The 26,946-nt window shown below is 48.7% G+C and overlaps 1 protein-coding gene across 1 annotated transcript in view; it reads right to left on the reverse strand.

Moving 5' to 3' along the window:
- The window catches only part of utrn (utrophin), a 159,392-nt gene that overhangs the window by 122,926 nt on the left and 9,520 nt on the right, over positions 1-26,946 (reverse strand). Inside the window, 23 exon segments of the mRNA XM_060042427.1 lie at positions 32-78; positions 81-144; positions 295-317; positions 320-431; positions 1,452-1,576; positions 2,764-2,932; positions 3,181-3,431; positions 4,437-4,545; positions 4,699-4,822; positions 6,729-6,904; positions 7,941-8,120; positions 8,554-8,661; positions 9,121-9,222; positions 10,529-10,648; positions 10,929-11,079; positions 12,219-12,400; positions 14,262-14,543; positions 19,377-19,540; positions 20,137-20,252; positions 22,574-22,746; positions 23,130-23,222; positions 25,691-25,768; positions 26,418-26,510. Of these exon segments, the coding sequence (XP_059898410.1) occupies positions 32-78; positions 81-144; positions 295-317; positions 320-431; positions 1,452-1,576; positions 2,764-2,932; positions 3,181-3,431; positions 4,437-4,545; positions 4,699-4,822; positions 6,729-6,904; positions 7,941-8,120; positions 8,554-8,661; positions 9,121-9,222; positions 10,529-10,648; positions 10,929-11,079; positions 12,219-12,400; positions 14,262-14,543; positions 19,377-19,540; positions 20,137-20,252; positions 22,574-22,746; positions 23,130-23,222; positions 25,691-25,768; positions 26,418-26,510 (3,042 nt within the window).

Here is a 26,946-nt window from a genome sequence, read left to right on the forward strand (position 1 = left end):
TTGTAAACAAATACTTCTATCCTCCTCTGACCTTGCATTGGTTCAGCTCTTCCTGTAGCCTCTCCGCCTCGCCTGCTTTGTGGCGTCCTGTGACATCAGTTCCTGTACAGCGTCCAGCCATCGCTCCACCTCCACCATGCGCACCTTCAAAAGACATCCATCAGCATCACATATTGATACAGTTTCATCAAGTAGAGCATAGCATCAAGGTAAAGTTGGAAAGAAACTTTTCATAACAAGGCAACTCAGACACTTTTGGAGGGGGGGGGGGGGGGGGGGGGGGAGTTCCTTTACCTGATTGTCCTTCAAACTTCCAGGATGCACTGCAGCGTGCTCAGCTCATCCCTGGCCCTGGAGGACAGCTGACTCCATCGCAAGGCCACAGCTGGATCCGAGGCCTTTTGGGTTTGCTCTATCTCTAAACACAGCACCTGAAATGGTTCAACAATATGTTTCAACTGCAGGGGCACTTGTGCCCTTTGATACTTTAAACCGTATTTTTCTCTTGTTCACATTTCAGTACCGGAGTTGCAATCCAACTATGTTCGGAATCGATTGTAAAATGGATTACAAAAAAAAGCAACACATTTCATGCATTTGACCCGGCATAAACAACATGTTCTCAAAACTTGCAGGCAACACAGTCATCCAATGAAGGCGCCCTCCAGCCAAACGCTGTGAACGAGTCACGGCGTACTGATGCTGCAGCCAGCATGGAGCTCTGCTCTTGTTGTGTAGACGTGTTGCTGACTGCCTGCCTGCCTGCATCTCCAGGAAGGGAGGGAGAGGAGCCATGCGGTGGGCTCTGCCACAAGGCCTGTAGGCACCGTGCCCAGAATGTGCCAAGCCCCTACTGTGCCAAAGGCCCCCGCCCCCACGCCTCCAACCCTCCGGCACCGGGCCCTATCGGCCAAGATAACAAGGCCCGGGATCGACCCACATTCCACTGGAGGAGGCACAAGTGTGTGCAAACGCACGCATTGCCCATACACACACGCGCGCCCCGCATACACTCACATAGCGACTTCCAAACACACACACACACACAGATGATTCCTCCTACTCTGTGGTTGGATACACTGCTAGGGGGAAGTGACTGTGAGAATAGGGCCCATTGTGTTCTGTGAAAAAGCATACACAAGTATGCACAACCTGTCCACCCACACACACACACACACGCACACACACACAGAGACGATCACACACACACACACACACACACACACACTCAGATGCTTGCGTCCCGGAAAGTGGCTGCAATGGAAACCTTTGTCCCAGCTCAGATGTCTACGGGCTAACCGGAACACAGGGGGACTCGTGTGAAAACAGTCAAGACAAGCGCTTCTCATCCCATCCCAGAATGCACTGCAGCACCACATGTATTCCAGAGGAACGGGGGGCGGACTTTTGACTCGCCCCAGCAGCATCATCCCCCACAATGCATCACTCACCTGCGCCCGCTCCACCGCGCTCTGAGTGGTGGGGATGTCGGTGACGCCGTCTTTGAGCGTGCCCAGTCGCTCTTCCAGGGCCTCCACGGGGTCCTCCTCCGCCTGTCTGAGCAGAGCTTGGAGCCCTGCCAGGGGGGGGGGGGGGGGGGGTAAGGGGAGGTTGGGGGGGGGTGGGGTGAGGTGTAGAGCACGCTTAATTAGTAAGAGGACGATATTTTGTTTAGCAGTCGAGGCTGCCAGCAGGGGGCAGTACTGTGCTCTGGAATTCCCTCTGAGCACAGGGCACCGTGTGTGTGTGTGTCTATGAGCATTTCTGTGTGTGTGTGTGTGAGAGGGAGAGAGAGCATATATTTGGCCTGTTTGACAAGTCCTGTCTCATCTAAGAGGGCCATAGATAAGTTCTTATAACCAGCGCTGGCCCATCCATTTCAGCAGCTTTCAAATACCCGGCTAAGGCAAAACACATTGGCGGGCAGACCCCACTTCTCCAGCTCCAAGTCTTTAAAGTCAGAAGGCCTCCACCCTTGGCCAAGCTGAATAAGGTCCTATTCATTGGATTATTTATGAATAATAGTGCCTTTCTGCTACTAGACCTCCGTTTGTGTGTATTTTTAAATTTTTATGTTCTTTCTTTTGTCAGGCGATATGATCGTTACATATTCTGCTTTGTTGAGTGAGAGCCAGAGCCAAAGACTTGAGCACCGACAAAATAGGGTTCCCGGTTCCTCATTAAACCCTTAGTTATAAAAAAAAGAGACACACACACACACACACACACACACACACACACACACACACACACACACACACACACACACACACACACACACACACACACACACACACACACACACACACACACTTCTCAGATCTCCCTTTACAAAAAGGGAGATCTTTGTAAGACAGGAACAGGCATATATATTCCACAAGAGAAAAAACAATTACAGCTTGTTTTCCCCTGAACTTCTTCCCCTCAGTATTAGTTCCACGAGACAGCACTGGCACTGAGACAGGATCCTGAACTTAAAACACACACGGTTTGTTTACATGAGGTTGTAGGAGCCATATAAGGGCACCATCCATTACCCGCCGCTAGCCAAAGGCTCCAGATAAACTCTGCTGTCAATTTCCAACGACTCCACGCTTACGAATTGGAATCTGTGGATCTCAACAATAAACCACTCGAGATTGCTCGGAGGGCTTTCTGCTCCGTGTTAAAACCAGGTGGTTCATCTGGGCTTTTATGCACCTCTAGCACGCAGAAGGGGGTGTGCAAGGTTTTATGCGTTGAAGATGTTTTTCTTGCCGCTACCTTGGTCCAGGTCCTGCTCTCTGCGGCGTAGCTGCTGGAGGGTGGAGGAGTGGTGGGCCGACACCACCACCGATGTGTCTCTGAGTGCGGGCGTGGCCCCCAGAGAGCCCGCCTCCGTGGACAGCTGCTCCAATCGCGTGCCGAGCTCGCCGACCTGTCCCATTCGGGACTGAGGGAGACAGTGATGGAGGTGAGGGGAGTAAAAACAGCAATTGGGACTCTTAATTATTTTTATCCTTACGTGTGCAATTGTGATTTATATTTTTTGGAATTTTTCCATTGTATTTAGTATTTTGCCTTATTACCCTTTCATCCACCAATTCCATCTCAAATCCAAATAAAGGGTTAGGCTAATGAATCACATCCCCCCCCCCCCCCCCCCCCCCCCAGTGCCAGAGCCCCGTCCGGAGGACTGACCTGACACTCTGCGTGGAGCAGGTTGAGCCCTTCCTGATCGGGGGGCTCCCGGCCGTCGGCCCCGGTGGTCCGCAGCCAGCCGTCCTGCTCCCCCAGGGCCCCGTCCACCAGCGCCAGGGCCTCCCCCAGCTCCCCCAGCCTGCTCTGGACCCGCACCCGCTCCCTGGCCGCCTGGAGCTCCCGGGAGCAGGCGTCCCGCTGGGCCTGGAGCAGGTCCACGTCCGAGCGCAGGGAGTCGGCGCTCGCGCCCTCTGTGGTGGACAGAGGGACCAGTGAGACGGACACACAGAAACTTTTTAGAATGGGGCTGTGATTTTCTGTTTACGCGTTTGAACTGATAATTGTTGCGTGTTCGCACGCTCGAGGGAGCCTGAAAGCGGTCGGAGGCCATTAATGGCTGCCACTGCTTTGTTGTTGTTTTCATGGGCACCATGGCAACACACAGCGCTTTTGAAACTCGGTGGAATGACCCGACAGACAGAATGACGGACAGGATGAAAACAAGGACGGATATAACCACTTCACTCACTAATTCAATAATGCTCATCGTTCTACTAAACGTTTATTTCTCTAAATTTCAAATCCACTTAAATATAGTCCAGCCCCCAGAACCTCATGGTATGAATGTAAACAAAAAGCTACTAATACACCAAGTACAACATGAGTGTTTGAGCAAGATGGAACAGTACTGTCCCTCCAGCCTTGGCCGCCTCCCCAACAGAGTAAACACATAACACCTCAAGAGCTGCTTTATTTCACAGGGCAGTCATGTGATGTCAGCAACCTTGCTGCTTGACAGCTTTTACCACCTTACCTGCACATGTGCATGCACGCGCACACGCACACGCACACGCACACACACACACACACACACACACACACACGCACGCACGCACACACGCGTACACACATGCGCCTGCGCGCACACGCGCCTGTGCACACACGTGCACATGTCAAGTTTATTAGCAAACACAATTGAATGCCAGTAATAATGGGCTGGCGTATTAAAAAATCAGCAGCAATGGAAAAGCAGTAAAAAATTATATATATATCTTCACAAGACAAAGTCAATTAATAGTGGAGTGGAAGATGGATAATGGCCAACGGTCAATATCTAGCAGGAACAGCCAGGCGTCTGCATGGACCAGGTCTGTAATCATCTCGCTCTCCCTGGAGGGCCAAGACTCCATCGGACTCCTTAAATGGCAGTCGGGCACCAAAAGGAAGAAAAAAGGAATCTCTCTTTGGCGTCCTACCTCTTTCCAGCTGGTCTACCAGGCGCCGCCCCTCATGAGTCACTTGGCCAATCAGAGCCTCCTTGGAGGCCAACTGCAGCTCCAGAGACTGTTGATTGGACAACAGAGACTAACGTCGAACACAATACTTTAGAGTTACTAACAGTTTTATCCCATCTCATGATAACGTTGAGCCCCACATGCAATATATCTCTTTCTTAAACATTTTGCTTGCATTACTTTTAAATGAGAGCTCCCTGCTTAACCCGGGCGGTGGCTGTACCTTCATGTCGCCGTGCAGCTCTGCGGGGTCGCACGGCGCACTGGTGTGCACACACCCCAGCGTCTGGGCGGAGGAGGTCCACGTCGTCATCCAGCTCAGCAGAGCAGACAGGTTACCTTCCAGCCTACCGGGGACAGCGACGGGGTGGGACAGAGGGGTACATCGTAAGCAGGGTGTCTCGGTGCTCAGACAGCGGATGAGGTGTGAGTGAGTGAGTGAGTGAGTGAGTGAGTGAGTGAGTGAGTGAGTGAGTGAGTGAGTGAGTGAGTGAGTGAGTGAGTGAGTGAGTGAGTGAGTGAGTGAGTGAGTGAGTGAGTGAGTGAGTGAGTGTGTGAGTGAGTGAGTGAGTGAGTGTGTGTGTGTGAGTGTGTGAGTGAGTGTGCAAGTCATGAATAATGAATGAGAACAAGACCAGACATAACATGTAGCTAACCTAATTACTTAATTTACAGATTATTTACTTCCATCTTATTTATTTATTTAGCGACCTACATTACACCATACCCAAATTAAACATCTCTCACCTAATGCCAACACCCAGCCACCTCTAACCTAATACCTTAACTTTTCCATCTGTAACCCAATGTCTAAACCAAAACATTCCTTACCTTAAACCCAAACTTAACCAGCTCTCACCTAATGGCTGAACTATACCATCCCTACCTAATACCTAACCTTTACCATCTCTAACCTAACCCACATGGAAAAGGTACAACATGTAACGTTGACACAGAGCATTTAAAAGAGGTATTTATGTCCAAATTCAGAGTACAGGAAGAGTTCTCTCTGCCCGCCCCCGCCTCCCCGGACTAGGAGCCCACGTGTGTGTCCGGGTTGAGGACACTGAACGACGAGTCCTGCACATCATTATATTTGGAGAGGTGTGAAATGATTTTATCTTGCGATGACAAGCCGTGTAGAATCAATACGTTTGCAATTTATTTATTCTTTGCAAAATGTAAACCAGCTAACGTGAAAACCTTTCACATGCAACTCAAAGATGAACCCGTGTCTCAGCGCGGCGGACGAGGACGATGCCTTTAGGTTGGGTAGAATCGAGCAGACTCTCGGGTGACCCAGTTTGTTTGCTTGCTTCGATGACTGCAACGCGTTGAGTTTGAGTTCCAATTTGTTCAAGTCTGGCAACTCGGGGTACTAATAATAACACGCAGGCCAAAACAAAAACAAAAACAAACATTCTGGACCGGAACAGAAATTTCAAAGGGGAACATGCTGAGTGCAGCTTTGTTGTTGACGAAGCCAGTAATTCGACTTAGCATATTTCCTTCATCTCCGGTGAAATATCATGGTCATTAGTTGATTAAGTACAGTCAATTTGTTATACATTGTAGCATTAACCATCCCTAAGCCAAAACCCAATTATCCATATTATTACCCGGCTTAATGCTGTAGAATGCTCCATTAATTTGAATGGGCCTTCCCAACGTTCGCCTGTCAATTATTTTTGCATAATTGACGATTGCTAAGCATAATTGACCGCCGTCAAAGAAAGTGGATTTTTTGCCTCTGATTCACGCCTTACGTAGTACCTCACAAGTAGTCCGGTAACTTATCAACCCCAGGGTATTCTGTTGCCAACCGTCGTCAGCTGAGCTGAAGCGTTCAACGTCTTTGGCTAACTATTTCTCTACTGAGCAACACTATGAATGGTACAAATAGATTGTAAAAAGTGTGAAGTAATCTTTTTCGTTTTGGCAAGTAGCCATGAAATAAGCGGGGTTATGTATAGAACGCCGGTCATTTTTCTAAATGAATCCCCTTCAGGGCGAAGCAAGACGGTTCGCCCTGTCTGGGCTTACATTCCCGATAGTGACCGGTGTTTATACAATATCCCTTACGTAACCTAATACCTAAACTTGTGTCTTACTTGCTTTTTGCTTTGTGGACAGCTGGTTTTTAACTCTTGTCTGTCTGTGTGTGTCTGTGTGTGCGTCTGTGTGTGGGTCTGTGTGTGCATGTCTGTGTGTCTGTGTGGTGTGGTGTGGAGCATGTGAGCGTGCGTTTCTTACTCCAGTCTGTCTTCCAAATCGGTCTCCATCATTCTTTTCTTAGCGGGCTGGGCCGAGTCCTGGTCGACAAACGAGGATGATGATGATGATGATGATGCTGCTGCCATGGCAACCGTATCCACAACGTACTGTCCTTCCACCTCAGTCCCCCCGGAGCTGGCCACGGCCTCCATTACCTAGGGAAGGGGTGTGAGAAAACAGGACATAACAAAACGCACCAAGATTAACCAAGACTCAAGCAGGTCAGTGCATGATGAAGACATCACGTATAACCAGGGTTGGAGCATAAATCAATATCAATATCTACCGCGATAAAATCAGCTGTGATAATGGTGTTCTATTTCATTCCTACTCCATCCGGACTTCATAGAACCGTAGTTACATACGTAACTATTGATATATATTTTTTAAATACATTATTGTGGGAGTGTGTGCGGATGATGGCTGGTTTAATCAGCCTCATCCGGCAGAGTCTGATTGGACTCTGGGGCCGGGTGAGGCTGCACACCTGTTGCACATTGAGTAATCAGTGTGCAACAGGTTCAACCAGCCGTCAGCACACGCGGTCAGGGAGCTCCCCGCATGGCAGCAGAGCACCCTTGCCATGTTCATTAACATGACTAACAATAAACCGGATTTAAAACCACCACCCCTGTGACCTACGTTCAGAGGTGCCCAAAATAAGTCACCTAGGTGGAGTGGAGTTAAAGACTAACCCTAACCCAGATAATAAACATTTAACAGCATCAGTCACAGCATCAGTCACTCTGCCCAGCGCCCTGAGTCAGTGCAATGCAATGAAGAAGAATACAATGGACTACGTCAGTGTGTATGTACGTAGTACCCCACAAACAAACCGAGGATGGACATCCCAGTACTCTGAGGATAGCAAAATGAGGGCTCCTGACCGGGGCTAGTCGACGCATGTTTGTGGCCCCTCCCACTCAGAACAACTTTGAACCACCACCTGTGTGGAGTAGAGAACTAGAAAACCCCTTCTGAAAGTTTCATCCAATCGCAAATGAGGCTCTTCAGTAGAATAGGGGAAACGAGGCGTGATTCCAAACATTTTTTTGGGACGGCTGGATCCAAAATTGCTCTTCCATTCACACACACACACACACACACACACACACACACACACACACACACACACACACACACACACACACACACACACACACACACACACACACACACACACACACACACCTGGAAGGAGCAGTCCTCCAGCGTCTGGACCAGGCTGTCCCATCTCAGGGTCAGGTCTTCGGTGGTCTCCTGGATGGTGGCCCCGGCGGCGGGGCTCCGCAGCAGCGACTCCACGTCCTGCCCGGCCTCAGACAGCTGGTCCAGGGTCCGCCGCTTCAGCTCCATGTCCTCCTTCAGGGTCTGGAGCACAAGGGGTACGACACAGGGCTCAGCACTCAAAGACTAGGGTGGGTTCCCTCTAGACCACTGGTTCCCGTCCTTCGACTTGAGGTGGACCGTCATGAAGACGCTTCAAACGAAACGCAAACGGCAAACCAGAGATACATTCACGGATGATAAAAGAGTGCCAGTTTATACTGGAAGAAGGTCGTGGGCTTTGGGAAACAGGGGAAAGAAAAAGTGGTCTGCGCTGCTTATCAAAGTTAATTATTGAAGTTAAACAGATGATATATCTGATATATCTGATCGTTAAATGTAATTTGCTAGAGCTTGACCTTTTAAAAAGCAAGCTAACGCTGTAAGAAGCAATAAGAAGGGATGTGTTGTCTTGTATCATAAACTATACGTGTATTTCCTTTGGTGTATATACCATTCAACGTCAATAGCTCCTTACCGCTAGCCTCCTCACGTTGGCGTTCATCTCACTGTGGTCCTTAAAGCTGCTGGTCTGGACATCACCCAATGCTTGCTCTTTCTCCGTCAGCCATGCGCTGAAGAAGCTCTGAGAGAAGAGAGAGGGGAGATCATCAAAACACGAGCAGTCCCATCCGTCATGAACATCATCACCAGTGAATGGAAAGTTAGAAGTTCACTTTTATGAGGCTGACTTCTTTCAAAGTACAAAGTCCATTAAATTACAAAAGAGTGGAATGGATGTCGACCGCCATCGAGTTTGAACGGCATTCAATCAGTGAGAGGGAAAGATTAAAGATGTTCAAAAGCTGCGCTGTCGTCCAAGATTTTGATTGAATGCACGTTAGGTGGCTCCATCACCTTGCTCCATGCATGCGGACGAGGACTCGAGTGCTGCTTTTAAAGAGGATGATAATGATATAGCATTTTTTTATAATAATGAAAGTGCAATAGTTGGATAGGATTAATCCATCGTCAAAGAGAAATTAAAAGGGAGTGCGTGAGTTTGCGTGCGTGTGCGCACGTGTGTGTGTGTGTGTGCGTGTACCTGGTCCTCCAGGAGCTGCTGCCACACCAGGAGGACCTCTTGCAGCTTGTGCCAGCGCTCCTCGGTCCAGCGGCACACGGCCGCCCAGCGCTCCCCAAGGGACTGACCACAGAGACACAGCAGGTCAGGGCCACAGGCAGGGTACGGGCACTCTAGTGCCGCCTTTCCACCGCACATGTAGCTCGACTCGACTCGACTCGACACGGTAGCAGCGCGGGTCCTTTTCCACCGCAAATAGTACCTCCTGGACGTGGGCGCGGTCGGCTGCGCGAAAGGGCCGTGACGTATTTGTGTACGCGACGCAAACAACACCTACGCAACCCACGCATGGACAGAACCCACGTAACAACAATGGAGGACATCGATGCGATGGTATTCGTGTTTGTATTATTAGCTGGCATGTTGAAGAAGTTGAAGAAGTGGAATATGTTGGCTGCGGCGCTGCTATGGATGTTACCAGCATGGTTGCCGTGTCGCTCTCGTGACTTCGTCACACTCTCTGGCCAATCAGTGGCCGGCCGTCTGCCGACGTCACCTTTTAGCATCGGCTCAGCTCGCTTGGTACCTAGAGCGAGGCGGTACTAGAAAAAGCAGCCACTTCAGGTACCAGGTACCATGTTTTCGCGGTGGAAACGCAAAAAATGCGAGCTTGAGTCGAGTCGAGTCGAGTCGTGTCGAGCTGGTACCATGCAGTGGAAAAGCGGCATAATTAACCATTTATAAACATACGTTCATGCAGTAGTTAGCATGAACTCATAGTGAACTAATGGTCCAGTGATAGTTAGCTGGTTGCGTTCATCTTGTCTGATGGTGTTAACGTTGGGTGTGGAGTTCATACTGACCAGTCACAAGGGAATTAGGTTATAAATGATTTAATAGGGTTACGGTTAACCCTTTAGGAGGTTAACCCTTAGGGGGGTGCTTATTACTGCATTGGCTAATTAATGGTTAATTACAGCCTAACTGGCTGTGCAACTTTGTGACGCCAACTAGCCTAGCTGAGCTGGCTGGGTGGCGAGAGTGAGAAGGGTTTGGGAGCGTCGATTGCATGATTCTTGGAGAGGGGTACGGGCTCGCTAGAAAAAAATGCATGTCTTACTTTGTGTTAAGATCTGTTTATATTGGTAACATTATTGAAAACCATAACTATAAGCATCGACTAGATATGTCAAAGTAATTGTAAGCTAAAATAGAGTAGTTGCAATGTTATACTTTGAGAATGTAAACCAAAACATTTATAAACCTAAAGAAACAATCAAATAAAAAAGCATAAAAGTTAGGTTAAGTCTAGTTCATTCACTTACTTTAACTTATTTGACCTTTAATTTATAAGTAGGCTATTTAATTGGCTATAATTTGGTTGATATTAAGGGTCTTGGAATACAAAGGAAAATGAAAATCATCGTACTTGTAGTTGCTCCTCCAGGGCAGCGGTGGCGCTCTCGCCACTGTTCTCATCCACCACCACAACCATGTGAGTCAGAGAGTTGACCTTCACCTGCTCCGCCTCCAGGTCATTCTGCAGCTCCTGGCCAGAAAGGGAATCCACACAAAAAGCTTGTTATCCGGTCACAGGGAGCCTACTGCTGATTCAGTGGAAGTCTGTACATGAAGTCCAAGGAACGATTCATCCTTTTCATTCATCAACATGCTATAGATCGTCACCCTTCCTACAGGTGTCTTCAAATGTGCAATACTTTCGGCCTTTCCGAACTGATTCAGCCTCTTTCATGGACAGTTTCTAAGGCAAATTTAACCCATCAACAACAGCCTGACAGGCCGGACCAGCCAGGTAGTGGTGGCCTTACTTTATGCAGCTCTATCTGCTCCTTGTAGCCGTCCACGTCACCCGCCACCGGCTCCGACTCCATCTTCTTGATGCGGTCCTCCGTCTGCGTCAGCCAATCAGAGAGCTGCTGCAACTGCTGCTGCTGCAGATCCATCAGGACCTCGTGAAGTCTGGGATCGGGAGACAGAGACAGAGGTTGGTAGAGAGATGGAGAGGAACAGTCAGTATATTAGAAAGGTAGCATGACATTTGTAGCACAAGTTAAAAGAGGTTACAAAGTGTCAAAGCACTCATTAATTTCTCTCTATTTGTTGAAGATAATTCATGACATCGTGTCAACAGTAGCTGTGCATGCTGTACACAATATTTACCTCGTAGCAAATAACTCTGGGCAACAATGCAGCCAAAGCACCGTGATGGACAAGTCAAGGCAAGCACACAACCCACAACACAACCACCCAAAAGGGCACCCACAGGCACAGTAAGTCATGCTGAACAAATTGTCATGTGGATCGTATGAATGAGACCCATAATCCGGTGTGTATTTTAGTGTGTGTGTGTAAGTGTATTTTGGTTTGTGTGTGTGTATTTTGGTATGCGTGTGTGTGTGCGCGTGTGTGTGTGTGTGTGTTTTTGAGTGTGAGTGGGTGTGAGTGTGTGTGTGGAACATTGTAAACTTCTACAATAGATTGCGTTCCAGACCGGGTAATTACTGGAATGTCTAATAAAAGCTTAGTTAAATATGTGGCACTTTCATGGAGCGCACATTCCCTGGAGTATTTTGAAGATTGCCTCATAAATCTCAAAGCATCGTAGACACAGCAGAAAAGGGAATGATGGTGCTAGCGGTGTGTGTGCGCCTGTGTGTGTGTGCGCTATCTAATGTGTGTGTGTGTGTCTGCGCATGTGTGTTAGTGTGTAAATGTGTGTATGTATGTACGTCCATGTGCGTTTGCAATTTTTGCATGTGTGTTTGCGTGTTTTTTTTTGCTTGATTGTGTGTGCGTGCGCATGTGTTTATGTGTGTAAATGTGCACGTGTGCATGTTTGTGTTTCTTTGTCCATCTTTGTGAGCCTGTGTGCATGTTTGCGTGTGTGTGTGTGCGTGCGTGTGTTTGCGTGTGTGCGTGTGTGTGTGTGCGCGCGTGCGTGCGTGCGTGCGTGCGCGTACGTACGTGCGTGTCTGTGTATGTCTGCGTGACAGAGTTCATGTTTTGACATGTGTTTGTGAATGAGTGCCTGTGCACGTGCGCCTGTTTACGTGTACGGGCACGTGTGTTCGTGTGTGTGTGCGTGCGTGCGTGTCCACCTGGCCTGCCGGTCCATGCTAGCCACGCGGAGGCTCTCCCAGCGGGAGTTCAGCAGGGTCATCTGCTCCCTGATCTCGTCCTCCTCCTCCACCGCCAGGTTGCCCTGGGCGATCAGCTGGTTGCCCGCCTGAAGCACATTACCCACGCTGCTCTGGTGCGCCGTCAGCTCCATCATGAAGGCCTGGCAGGGGGGGGCACCGGGGAAACGTTGAGGTGCAAAATAGGAACCAGCGGTATACATCGGATATGTTACCAAACTTTTTGACTCATGAACTCTGGGTTCACGTTGTGTTGTGATTCGCTGCGTGGTGGTTCTGCTCTGTCGTTGCTACCCTTGAGTCAGTGGCGAAGCCTCAACATGTGTCCCATGTGGACCCGTCTTTCCTGTGCTTGAGGCAGAAGTTCGGGATTTGTCAACACCGGGCCTTGTTTTCCGAATTCTTTTGGTTGACTGCAGAGTTTTCAAATTGGTCCAGTATTGGGGGAGAACGCTGCAGGCGTAATCCGGCAGAAAACAGCTGCAATATAATTCTTTGTGGCAATTACGGGACGTGAATGTACTTGGTCTTGAAGTGTTTGTTTTTGCCACTGACAGGCTCATATTGTGTTCTGTCATCATGGAAAGGATCCCAGAAAATGTGTTAGAAAAACAAGCAGTTTTCGAGGGGGTACACTAGCGGGGGGTAATTGCTCCAAAACATAACACATAACAGTGTTCTTGCTCAATACCAACAGATTTCAATTAAGTGTGTGTGTGCATTAGTCCCTTAGACCCAGAATGATCCGAAAATACGGTCCTTTTGGAATAATCCCCAAATTGTCCTTAAAGCAGACATAACCTGATTTCTTATAACACACAGCCCATTCACGACGTGTGTGTGTGTGTGTGTGTGTGTGTGTGTGTGTGTGTGTGTGTGTGTGTGTGTGTGTGTGTGTGTGTGTGTGTGTGTGTGTGTGTGTGTGTGTGTGTGTGTGTGTGTGCGCGCGTCAGCTTCAACACAACATCTGCCTCCATAGCTCGCGGTGCTAGCACCTTATTATGTCAAGTGGCCAATTGAAAGTGATTGCACACAACAGGAAGGCAAGAAGGGTGGGGATCTAGGGTGTTTGTAACCCCCCACCCCTCTAAAAGAAAGGGGGTCGCTGTCTAGGGGTTTGGTATATAAATATAAAGCCATGCCCATGAGTGTCACTCAATCGACCTGTTTGTCTTCTCCGAGTGCTCTTGACACATTAGGCTTCAACACTTTAGCCTTGTGGCTTTAGGGAGAAGGCGGCCGGCTTAGTGGGCAGAGGTAACAACACCAATCAAACGGGCCGCAGTGAAGGTGGGCTTTTTGTCCCCTGGAAAAGCCAGGCTTTGAAAGATAAAAAGAGGCTTTGGGCCTCGCTGCTTTCACTGCTCTCAACTTCTTTCCTTTGGCCTGGATTCCAAATATTAAACTCCAAAGGGAATTTAAGCCCAGGGAATTCTCTCTCTCTCTCACTCACAGAGTGTGTGTGTGTGTGTGTGTGTGTGTGTGTGTGTGTGTGTGTGTGTGTGTGTGTGTGTGTGTGTGTGTGTGTGTGTGTGTGTGTGTGTGTGTGTGTGTGTGTGTGTGTGTGAGAGAGAGAGAATACCAGGCCGTGCAACAAGCCCTCCTTCTCCAGCCCTTATCAAGGAAACTAAGCAGTGGGCTGGCGCCCTGCATAATGCTTCACTCTGCTGTTCCAAACTGAATTCCAGGCATTCCCCGTGCGTGGGGATCATGTTCCATAGGACACGATCCAGGGCCTCCTATCTACGGCACAACGCTGCCTTCCATCTCACCCACCGCTCCTACACAACACAAGATTACTGGCAGGCATAGGCCCTAAACTACATTTCACCGTTATCCATATCATTTTGGATTTCTTTTTGCATTTTTATGCTTTATTATAGAATGAGATGAGAGGAAGGTATGGGAGCAAAGGACCAGGGGAAGTATTTGAACCCGGGTAGCTACGATCAGGACTGAGCCTACATGTCTCCTCCTCCTCCTCCTCCTCCTCCTCCTCCTCACCTCGTGCGTGTGGAACTGGTCCTTGACCTCCTCCACGTCGTCCGACACCTCGTCCTGCATGTGCAGCGTGTCCTCGGCCGACAGCAGCCAGGTCAGCACCTCCTCCAGCGTGGCCTGGTAGCTGTCCAGGTCCACCTCCTGCAGGATCCCCTCCTCCTCCTCCTCCTCCTCCTCGTCCTCCTCCAGCGCCTCCTCCACCACCACCTCCACCTCCTCGCCGCCGTACTCCATCGAGAGGCCGGAGCCAGCCCCGGCCTGCTCCGTCGGAGCCCAGCCCAGGCCCTGGGAGAACAACGGAATAAGGTTGTTGTTGTTGTTGTTTTTGTTTTTGTTGTGGTGTTCCTGGTGGAACTTTGCAGACATAGCGGCGGTGTTCCTAGAGGGTAGTAAGTGGGGTGCAGTTGGGAGTTGTATCCATTTGAAAGTCGGCAGTGTATTGGTGAGCTGAAGTGACTGGATATGAATTGGCTTGAGGAAATGGACGACCAAAATGAACAACTGAAGCTTGGTCAACAAGCAGGACAGAAAACAACTAAATTAGAAGAACTTGATCGCTCATCACTATTTGAGCGATCAAATAGTGAGTTGAGTGTGTTGAGTGTGAGTTGAGTGTTGAGTGTGTCATAGAGGTTGAGTGTGACATCACTCAACCTCTCATACACACACAATAAAAAACACAGACTCACACACACACACTTGATAGGCTATTATATAGACAGAGGGATAGAAACGAGGTGACACACACACACACACACACACACACACACGCACACTTCTGAGCAATAGATGACCAGAGTCCATAGACACAGTGAGTCTACGGACTACACAGGAGGCATGTCGCAACACAAACCAGACCCAAGACCTCCCCATGCATTTTGATCTACATCTCCAGTGTCAGCCAAACAACAAGTGCTTCTTTTAAATAGCAGTGAGCCATCTGGGAGCAGCAGCAGTCTGGTCTGTTGGGTTGGCGAGGCACCAGGGACGGCCCTGCCCGGCCCTGGGGAGGAATACAACCAGCAGCAGGTCTTTGGACACTGGGAGGCGGGCCCCCGCGGCCGGCACGCCAGGTCTGCCTACATTCCAGGGATAGCGCAAAATATAAAAGTATAAACGGTTGGGGTGAGGCTTGTGACGGGCTGTGTAGTGCACTAAGTAAATGCTGCTTTGGAACAGACGTCTAGGTTTTTTCCGCAATGCTTGCAATACCCATTCACTTCGGATGAGGCAATTAGACCTTCCACTGGGGGGAAACACAAACCCCTTGAAGGGGTGACTGGGCGAAACGACAGCCAGCTAAACAGAAGCCCTGTCCAATACACCCGCTTCTTACTTTTGGGTAACCTTTGATCTCAAGAGATTGCGAGTGAAGAAAGGCTCTCGGGCTGAGCTGTCACTACACCGGCGGGGTAATTGAGAGGAGTGCGGCAGGGAGGTGCTGACAAGCTCTCCGCATCCAGGTGGGAGGGGGGGGGGGGGGGGGGGGTCTTTATCAAGGAGGAGGAGAGGGACAGGGAAAGGGAGCGGACCCTTCAGCGTAGAGCAGGGGTCTCAAACTCGCGGACTGGGGGCCAATTGAGGCCCGCAGGACGATATTTTATGGCCCCCTACTAGATATCAAAGTTTAGTGTTTATTGCAGCCCGCGCGTTGTTGTCAAACACACATTTTTGCTGAGTGGCTTGCTGATTTTTGGGACTGTCCCGGTGTTGCCGGGACAGTCCCAATTTTGAGTTGCGTGTCCTGAGTCCCGACAAGAGCCAAAGGACCAAAGAACCAAACGCTATGAAATGTCCCTTGCGTCAGCGATTACATAGCCAACGTGATCTAATTATAGCCCGATCATTAACTTAGATTGGGTCAGTTGTGCTTCTTTTTTTTTTTGTGGAATACTTGATGCGGCCCAGCCTGACCCAGACTCTACCTCCAGCGGCCCCCAGGTAAGTTGAGTTTGAGACCCATGGCGTAGAGCAATGAGCTGTCGGCTCGTCCCCGATAGTGGTAGAGCGGGGGCTGGAGGGACGATATGATCTTTCCCCATCAGGCAACTCAGGAAGGAGCGGGCCGCGCTCAATGCCGGGGCCGAGTAGCTCGGAGAGGCAGAATGAAGTGGGAGCGGTTGGGGTACAACTAGAGGGCTGTCATTAATTAAGGCTCGGAGAAAACATTTAGTTCTTCTCTCCCTCAGAGCCAGCCTAAGAGAGGGGCTTGATTCTTGACGAAACCATAATGCAGCCATTTATTTTATTTGTTAACCTCCTTTGTTTTGTACTTAGTGTTACGCCTGCTATTTCCTTCAAAGGGATTCCTGCAGCAATACCGAACCTTATTGTAGGAGCAAAATCAAAAGATGACACCAGGCGCTTTGGAAATGTCAAACAAAGAGGATATGAAGACTCAGAAACTGACGACAGGCGCCTCAGAAGGTCAGATATATGGTGGAGAAAAACAATAAATCATCCTCAGATTGGGGAATAGGTCGCATTGTTTCTGCGCAGCCGAACGAAAGTGATCACCCGTTGAAAACACCCCCTGACATTTGAAGGCATTCTGAGATAAGTCGTCCACATGTTTGTACAGGCTTTTGTCAAAGAGCGTTTGCTGCAAGGGGAAAGGGCAGTATGAAGGAGAGAATCAACAGGAGAAAGGAGTGATGTGAAGGATTAGAGGAGGGTTGGACAAGAACGACTGAGACCGAGCAATCAACTGTTTTGGTATTCTGGTCAATGGCTGGTAAAACCAGAATCGCAGCAACACTCACTCACAAAACAGACATAAATAAAACGTAGCATGATGAGCACCAAACCACATTGTTCATTCCAAAACCACGTTCCAACGTTCTACAAGTACCAGAAGTCTGGTATAAATGAACTCTTCTTCACCTGCAGGCCAAACGGCAGAAAGCAGCGAATGATCGCCATCCATTCGTCCGTCTACACGTCAACTCACATTACGGCGTCGTCGGTGCAGCTGACAGAAACTACTGTGTTTCAGAGTTTGAGGAGGTAGACTATATAATCAGTGAGGGCGGGGGGTCAGACCATGGCTGCACAGACTCTATCCAAGGCTGGGTTTATTAGCCGAGATGTGTATTAATATAACTGACAGTTTCCATATTCCATAAGCCATTCGCTAGGTGTCTAGTGTATGAATCCCTCTATGATAAGGTTGTGGTTACTGTACAAAAAAAAGTGGATCCGGTCGTCGATGACTTGAAGAAGTGACCGTCCCAGCAGTAGGCCCATCTGCCCGCGTGGGGGCCGTGCTCTACTGTTGTTAACAACAAAGAAGGCCTTCATGAATCCCATCCACTCCCCGCGCCCACCAAACCCCTCCCTCCACTCCCCATTTCCATCTCGCTACCACAAGCATTACGCATCACTTCCTAGTGGGGGAGGAGGAAGTGCGCCAGGAAAATCAAATCCTTGTTGGACCAATCAGAGAGCGCCGTCTCACCCAGACTTTTTCCAATCGGCTTTCCAAACGGCGTGTGAAGCATTTGCAAGCGGGCATTTGGAGAGGGAGAGAGACGGAGAGAGAAAGGAGAAGGAAAAAGAGATTGAGAAAGAGAAAAAAACGGTAGAGGTGTTTTGGGGACATACCGACACTCGCCATGGAAACATCTCTGGAAAGCGAGTATTGGAACTAGCTATTCTCCACGGGTGCACGTGTGTTTGAGGGGGGTATGCTAACATCTGGCGGAGCCTGCTAAGTAGAGCCCGACCGATAAAGGATTTTTAAGGCCGATACCGATACAAATATTTGGTGATTTAAAAATCTGATATATATGGCGAATATATGAAACCATTCATTAATCGGCCATTATAAATGCCGATACCGATAGCTTGGAAAATGCCTAATATCGGCCCGCCGATAAATCGGTCGGGCTCTACTGCTAATAATCCTCAGGCCGATGTGGAAAAGCTACGTTTTCAACAAGTGGCAGCAGGTTCACGGATCATGACATCCCTGGAAAGAATTGAATAATGCCCAAATGTATCAGGCTATTCAAACAAGAAATTTGTGCATTGGAGTTGAATAGGTGCAGAGAGTACAGTTGTATGCAAAACGGGAATGTTTGCATTGGCCAGTATTTAACCACTGAACCTTAAGCTGACTCCAGCTGCAGCTACAGTTACAGTGTGTGGGTGTAAGGGCGCCCCATGGGCATGTCAGAAGAGTGAATCCCAGGGTTTCTACTCCTCAGTCGCCTGCCATTCATATTACAGGCTCATTTGGAAGGTGAGAATGACTCATTTTACCCAGAACACACACACACACATACACCCACACATCTAATAAAAAAATGTAACAAGTATAGCAAGTCATATTTGACCTTCCGTTGCCTTATTTCCTCATACTTTGAGTAGAAACTCGTCAAAATACACTCGCACCATGACTGGTTTGAACAGCACAGACCAAATGGGGTTTTATGTATCACTGGTTGGAGGAGCCTTTTGCTGTTTATCACCCAAGATGACACTTGTCATCTTCACGGCTATAAACGGCCTTAACAACAACATCAACAGCCTTGTTAAGACCGGACACAAATATGGTGTTGAAAGCAAGTTTATAATACAAATAAAAAGGTTATTGCAACATTAAGCAACAGTATGCTCTACAACAGTGGGTCTCAACCTTTAACTTTACGTGGACCACTAAATTGTCATCAAGAACTTTTGTGGACCACCTCGTATTCAAACAGTAATAAACAGATCAATAAACACGCAGTTGCTGAGCAGAGTGCCAGCCCCACTTTATACACATGTATTACAGCAAGAAAGTGGCCAACTGGAAACAGTGGAAGATTTAGCCACAGTGGGTTAATGAAGCCAACACAGATTAACAATACATTCAAATCATTTCATGGGATTCACAAAACCACACCATTTTTTTCAGAATTATTCAGTATTTTGGCTGAAAATACTGAATAATTATGAAAAAAAAAAATTATTAACTGAACAATACCAAATCATATTTATTTTAAAGGTGTGTGTTTTGTAAAACTTCCTCACATACCACGTGTGTGTGTGAGGCAGTTAGGTAAGAGGTAGAGATGTAAAGGGGATTAAAGAGTGTATGAGAGACCCACTGTGTGCCTCTGTGCGTGTGTGTACCTGCGGGCCGAGGCCGGCGGGGGGGCCGTCCTCGCTCTTGTAGCGGCGGGGCAGGGTCTCCACCTCGCGGATGGCCTCCATGGTGACGTCGTGGGGCAGCACGGCGAACAGCGACGTCACGTACATGATGATGGACTTCTTGTCGGGCAGCTGCACCGCCACGTCTGGGACAGAGAGGACGGAGGGGCCGTTAGAGAGGGGCCATCCTCAGGGCCGCACGACAAAGTCCCCTTCGAGGAGGACTGTCGACTAGCCATCATTCTAATTGAAGTCTACATTTTTTTGCCAAGAATAGCACCATTATACCACAAAAGTTAATTGACAAAATAAGCTAATTTACGAATATAATCAAATATGGGGCCTAATGGTAGAGGGTTAGGGGTGTTATTTAGTGTGTGTGTCTGTGTCTGTGTCTGTGTCTGTGTCTGTGTGTGTGTGTGTGTGTGTGTGGGGGTGACACAGGCAGGTTGAGGCCCGTTCTATCAATTAAGCCAGTGCATTGACTGGTTCAAACTCCACCTGACTCTTGTGACATACAAAGTCATGACGGAGCAGAGAAAACCACACGTCACTACACACAAATAGACACAAACGCACACACATAGGTGCGTGTGCATGCACTCAAACAACGTGGCCAGTGTTGTGATGAAGTGGCACCGAGGTTTCGAAGCGGTCAACACGCCAGGATCTTGTTTAACGTAGCCAAAAACAATCTGCACCCCACGTTCCTGAGGTCCTCGGGAGACATTTCAGCGGATACCTTCTGGGTCCAGGAGCCTGTCCACGGCCAGCTGGTCTTTGGCGACGGTGAAGGCGTGGTCGAGTCGCTCCACGGGGCTCATGCGGACCACCTGCTCCCAGCTGAACACGTTGGGTCTGAGGTCACACGCATCAAAAGGTTCATTATTATTGAACAAGCATGCAGAAAACACACTGGAGGTTGGTGGCACGGGACTTGAACGGGCAAAACTCATCTGGTGCCAACGTGTTGCTTGCATGATCCTTACGATAACGATGGAATCATATTGAAAGTACATAGTGAAGGTAAACATTTATTTGAATAAATGTATCTCTGCAAGAAACAGAGGTAACAGGGGTGGGTTTCCCACAGTATTATACTAAACTATAAGATAAGCTTAACTCCATTCGCTCTCTGTTTATAGATCAGGCTGCAGGAAAAACAGTCTGAAAGCCGGCATGGAATTAAACATAATTGGTCCACCTTTAAAAGAGTGCACCCCCCACCACCCCCACTCCCAGTCTGACGGCAAACCCCACCACCTTAACTAACACATTTTCTGCGTGAAACCCTTCGGAAGAGTACTCTGCTCCACGGGTGTCGAGCTTCCCCTGTGGTCTGTTTTCAACATCTGCGACATTCCTGCAGCAGAGCAGATCTGTAACAGGGACGACCATTATGTTCGGCGGCCCTGGATGTGCCCAGAGGAGTGTGGGGTGAGTCTTGAGCGATACAACGGCACGCATGTGTGTGTGTGTGTGTGTGTGTGTGTGTGTGTGTGTGTGTGTGTGTGTGTGTGTGTGTGTGTGTGTGTGTGTGTGTGTGTGTGTGTGTGTGTGTGTGTGTGTGTGTGTACAAGGGGTCACAGAACCTTGACTCTCGTCCTGCAACAGCGCCTTCATATGAAGCATAATATACACACACAACACAGGCCCACATGCTCTCACACATGCTCTCTCACACACACACAGACACGCACACACAAGCTCTCTCACAAACACTTGACATGAGAAACAGGGTTGGGTCAGTCTGTGTATACACACACACACACACATCCCGCGTACGCACCGACCCTTTCAATGGCTAACGTGACCTTTCCCCAGAAACACAGCAGTGTATTCCAGGCTCTCTTGGCACGCACACACACACACACACACACACACACACACACACACACACACACACTCACACAAACCAGTGACTTTTGCTGCATTCCACACCTTCGTCTCCCACAGCATTCTCTATGCGTTCATGCGATAGAGAACCTGTGTGTGTATCCAACTTTAGAGCCGTAGAGTGATCCGACTGCAACAGCTGCAATTAGTTGTGGCTGCAATCGACTTGTGCAGTCATGTGTCCAACAAAGTCTTAAAATAAGAGCTACTTTTTTTATCAGGGTACTTCTCAGCCAATTCGGCACCTTTGCTATGGCCCTCCTTCCATCCATGTGAGGCTGGATCCCTCTTCTGTGTTCCTGCTCAGAGTCTTTCCTTCTTGTTTATCCATTTTAAGTCTTAGTGTTTGGGGGTGTCTTATAATGTGTAGCCTTTTGAGGCTGTAAATGCGTTTAAAGGCCATACAAAATAAAAAGGACTTGAGAATTGTGGAAGTGGATAAGAGGGAGCGAAAGTGATGTTTTATCTTTATGTATAGTGAATGACCCTGTATCCCTTTTCACTCCCGGCTAGGGCTATCAAAGTAGGTTTTAGATTAGTGCGTCATGACATATGTCCGGTACAGCACGAAACATTCCTGAAGAAGACTTAACAGACAATCAGTAAAACACTGAATGTGTCTTTTGCACAAATAAGAACAGGACAAGGGGAACTTGAAAAAAGATATGCTCTTAAAACAATTGGCCTCCAGTTAGATAAAGGACTCTAGACAATGTATCCAGTATCAGGGTATGGATGATTCACCCAGTTAATTATGATGAGTGGCATTCCTCACAGTAAAAGTGCGGCATATCCAATGTAGCAACCTTTAATTAAGGCCTGGGATAAACTGATAGCTGACCTATTGTTAGATAAAAAGGTTTACACTCAAACTGAACCCTCCCCCCCATAACAAAACAACATGCTATATGTGCCTGCACTTATCTGACAATGACTTGGTCTGTACCATTGGCATCCTGATGCACTACAGTCTAACAACTACCCTAATGTCCATTGTGCTGAATGCAAGTTGCTCTGGATAATAGCGATAAAAGCAAACAGCCACATCAGATCCGAATGAAATTAAATTAAAATGGAGCAATAAAAATGTTTGCACAAATGTGTAAACTGCGATTGGAATTGACCACGCATTGATGCACGTCGTGCACACCCAACTCGAAGCTCCTTGTCCTCGCATTACAGAACCACATCCCAGAGACCCCAACACCCCAACCCCACTAAGGTCAAAAACAAACCGGCCCCCAGCCCCATCTCCCCCTACCACCCCGGCCCCCAGCCCGGACCTGAAGCGGTGCAGGATGGCGTTGAAGGCCAGGCCGTCGGCCCAGCTGGTGGTGAAGTTGAGCACGTTGACGTCGGCGCGCGCGGCGCTGCACTGGCGCACCCAGCTCAGCAGGATCTTCTCACTGTTGGTCTGCTGCAGGTTGGACATGATGTCCTTCATGATGTCTTTCACCTGCGAGCCCACACACACACACACACACACACACACACACACACACACACACACACACACACACACACACACACACACACACACACACACACACACACACACACACACACACGCAGATGGTCAGATCAACAGAGGGAACATAAAAGGTAGAGAAGGCAACACACACACACAAAACAAAAAATACACGCACACGAAACATAAGCCGGATGTGGGAAACAGTATAAAGACGGGAAAACAGTATGTCTTTTCGCCGCCCAGGAAACCTGCGTCACCATTTGTCAAAGCACTCCAGCAGGTAAGCTCCTTCAGAGGCTGTAAGGTGAAGGTATGCGTGGTGCCCACAGGAACGCGTCCACAGGGGCTTTGTGACTGTGTGTGCTCACCTGCCAGTGGAGGATAATACTCCAGATGAGGCCCAGGGTCAGCTTACGGTTTCCATCCACTATGTCCGTCCCACCGATGTTGACCAGGTCCACCTGAGGTGCACACACACAAAAACACACACACACACACACAAAAACACACACACACACACACACACACACACACACACACACACACACACACACACACACACACACACACACACACACACACACACACACACACACACACACACACACACACACACACACACACAATAAAGGAAGAGAGAAGGCAAAAGGGAGAACCATAATTATTCTTAGGATAAGTGTCATAAATATTAAATAAATATTTGGCCTTTTAAGACCTTTGAGAATTGACCGTTGATTAAGGGCTATACAAATAAAATTGGATTGAATTGAATCAAATAAGCTTCCACCCAAATTTTATACATAACACAAACACTTACACACACACACGGTTTATGATGGTAAAAAGAAGAAAAAAAAGAAAAATGCGTGGATGAGTTCAGGTTCAACTGAACATAATAAGACTCATAATAACAGCCTTGCATTGCCGCAACCTTCCCCCTCTCGCTCGCTCCTCCTGAACATACGCATACCATCAGACACACTGCGTATTAGGGCTGACAAGTTCCGGCCGGTGATGGATTGGTCGGTCTTTGCACTTGTTCGACCAAACTCCCATTGTTCAGACAATCACTGTTCCTTTCATAAGTAAAAAGCTCGTCCTGACTCCTCATTTTCGCAGACAGGAGGAACAAATGCAGACCGATTTTTCAGTGATGAAGGGTCTGAAATATAGAGTGGTGCTATAAATAAATGGTAAATGGACAGCATTTATATAGCACCAGTGGCCACTCAAAGCACTTTACCATATTGCCTAATATTCACCCATTCATGGACATATTCACACACCGAAGGCGGTGTCAACCATACAAGGCGACAGCCTTGTAATGGTGCCTTGCTCAGGGGCACCTCGACACTCAGGGGCACCTCGACACTCCAGGAGGAGCATTGGATCAAACTAGCAACCTTAGGCTAGGAGGCTGGTGGGGAGTACACTGTGGCCGATCACATTTATCTAGAGTTAACTGGCATATTCATCACAGTACTTTTTTTCGACCAATCGATTGGCTGCAGAGTTGGCTGATTTTACCCCAACCAAGATTTCCTTTGATTGGCTACAGCCCAAGTGCTTATTATCATCCTCATTATTATAATTAGGTGTGTGTGAGTGTGAGTGTGAGTGTGTGTGTGTGTGTGTGTGTGTGTGTTATACCTAACCGTGTGACGCACAGCCAAGTATGCAGTGATTACATGTAAATACTGTGGAGGGGATGAAAGGGGAGAGCGGGTCGGATATGAGTGGGTCAAGTGCATGCTCGCAGTGCAGAGTGACCCTCCTCTCGCTGACCCCTCCCAGCTACAATTATTGAGCTCTCCCTTTCCCCCCACTCAGGAATGCACAGGCAAAAACGCCAGCAGCCAGACAGTCACGAAAACACAGATGGAGCACATCCCTGTGGCTAGCACACGTCACGCCGGCAGAAGCTTTCTTTAAAAGGTGACGTCTTACACCACCAGGTGTGATTGTGATTAGCCGTTAGAAGCCGTTTTGAAGATCTACCTTGTAACGGCTAATGACACGCACACCTGCTGGTATAATATGTCCCCTTTAAGAACCGGCTGCGGCCCACGACGACCCTGCAGAAGAGCTCTCTCAAAGCCTATCCCGTCCTTGAATGTCCACCGGGTTCAGTGCGGCGCTACGGCCGCCGCGTGGATACCGACCCCGCCCGGCCCGCCTCTCCCTCCCTCCCCATGTCATGTCAACAAGGCCAGATATGCCGCAGCGTTGGTGTCTGGCTGCCATCATGGCTGCGAGAGGTTATCCATTTTTGAACACACACGCATGGAATCTTTGCCCCCCCCCCCCCCCCCCCCCCGCAGCTCTCCCCATGGGCACGCCTCCTATCTCTGCCACAACGCTCTCTCCTGCCGCTACTGAGGCGGGAAGATTGGCCGTTGTATGGAAAGAGAATGGGTGGTGGTTGGCTCAGACTACCGCACTGAATAGCTGGGGTAATGACGAACACACTTTGGATGTGCATCAACACCTCCCAGCCTCGCCATAAGGCTGAGTTTACAGCCAGACACGCCCACCCACACGCAGTTCTCATTGTGGAGGAGACAAGACGAGGACAACGTTAAGCGACCAGACCACGGCCTCAGCTCTGTTATGGCTCCGACTGCTTCTGGTTTCTTATTCACTCTTGGGGAAGAGAGTGCGTTTGTGTCTGTGTCTGAGTCTCTGTGTGTTGGGGAGGGGGGGCCGGGGTCAAGTGAGGTAAGCTGGTGTCCTCTGGGGATCAGGCATGGAGGATGACACACACACACACACATGAAACGACACCAGATCCGGAAGGCTGCGTGGCCACGGATGTGGTGTGGCTCCTTCGGCTCCCGAGTCAGGGTCAGGGGTCAGAGGGGGAGGCGGAGAAGAACCAAACAAAACCCCGCCCCCAGGGTGTGACCACGGGACGGATTGGGTTACTCACGTTGCTCTGATGCAAGACCTGGAGCACTTTGTTGACGTTGTTGAGGGCATGTACCCGGGTGGACCCTCGCTCTTTGGTCTGAAGAAAAGACAAGAGAAGGAAAGAGAAAGAGCGAGGTTGGGTCAGCGGGTCAGACTTCAAGCACTAGTCAGAGAACCGGGAGAACCGGGAGCTCCAGGCTGAAGGATTCCGACACGTCCATCGCTTTGGATAAGCAATCCTTGTGAATGTAGGTACTAATATTAACCGTAATTATTATAATCTGAATGAAGAGTTCAATTATGTTATGCAAGACATTGTTCAGAACGTGTTAACCACGGCGCGCCCCGTCTCACCGTGCACTTATCCTACACCATTACACTGTCAGCGGCAGTCATTGTGCTCATGGAAAGAAGGGCAGATTTACCCTGCGCCAGGCTGCCAACGCAGAGCCCTGCTGACAACCAGCCCACGGCAGCCGGTGTGTGTGTGTGTGTGTGTGTGTGTGTGTGTGTGTGTGTGTGTGTGTGTGTGTGTGTGTGTGTGTGTGTGTGTGTGTGTGTGTGTGTGTGTGTGTGTGTGTGTGTGTGTGTGTGTGTGTGTGTGTGTGTGTGTGTGTGTGTATTCTGTTCAAATATTACATGATTCATATGCAGCAACAACACACTAAGTAAGTAATAAAGGCCTCAACCCATAGAATCTTGACACACACAAATGTCCACACACACACACACACACACACACTGACCAGGGCAGTGCCTGTGAGTCCCTCCAGCAGGTCCAGAAGCTTCCGTCCATCTCTCAGGTCGGAGAACATGTCTTTGATTGGCGTCTTCCCAGCCTGTGGACACAACCACAGGGTTGATAGCGTGCGTCTTCCACATCTAAACTTTATGATCTCATCTTCAACTTAATCCCCATCTCAAAGAGGCCCCCATACCACAGCCATTAACCTAACAGGACACCATATTGTTTAACCTGCCTCCAAAATACATCAACAACCCTCATAAACGATTACGTCATCAAGGAAGGTGTACCAAGGTGTACAAGTGCAAATTGGAAACACAAATTGTTTCAAACATCAAAATATTACAAATATACTATACTAAGTAAAATCCTAATCATTATCATATTGTAAAACCAATTTTGATGGCGAAAATAAAAAATAATGGTAATAACTATAACTAATTGAAAAAAAAAAATGCTACTTAAGAACGCATCCTATCTCGTGAATATCTTCCAAAGCCTGGGAAGACAGGGTCAGGCACCACAGCTGT

This window comes from Gadus macrocephalus, chromosome 21, assembly GCF_031168955.1.
Source record: "Gadus macrocephalus chromosome 21, ASM3116895v1".
Classification (NCBI taxonomy): Eukaryota; Metazoa; Chordata; class Actinopteri; order Gadiformes; family Gadidae; genus Gadus; species Gadus macrocephalus.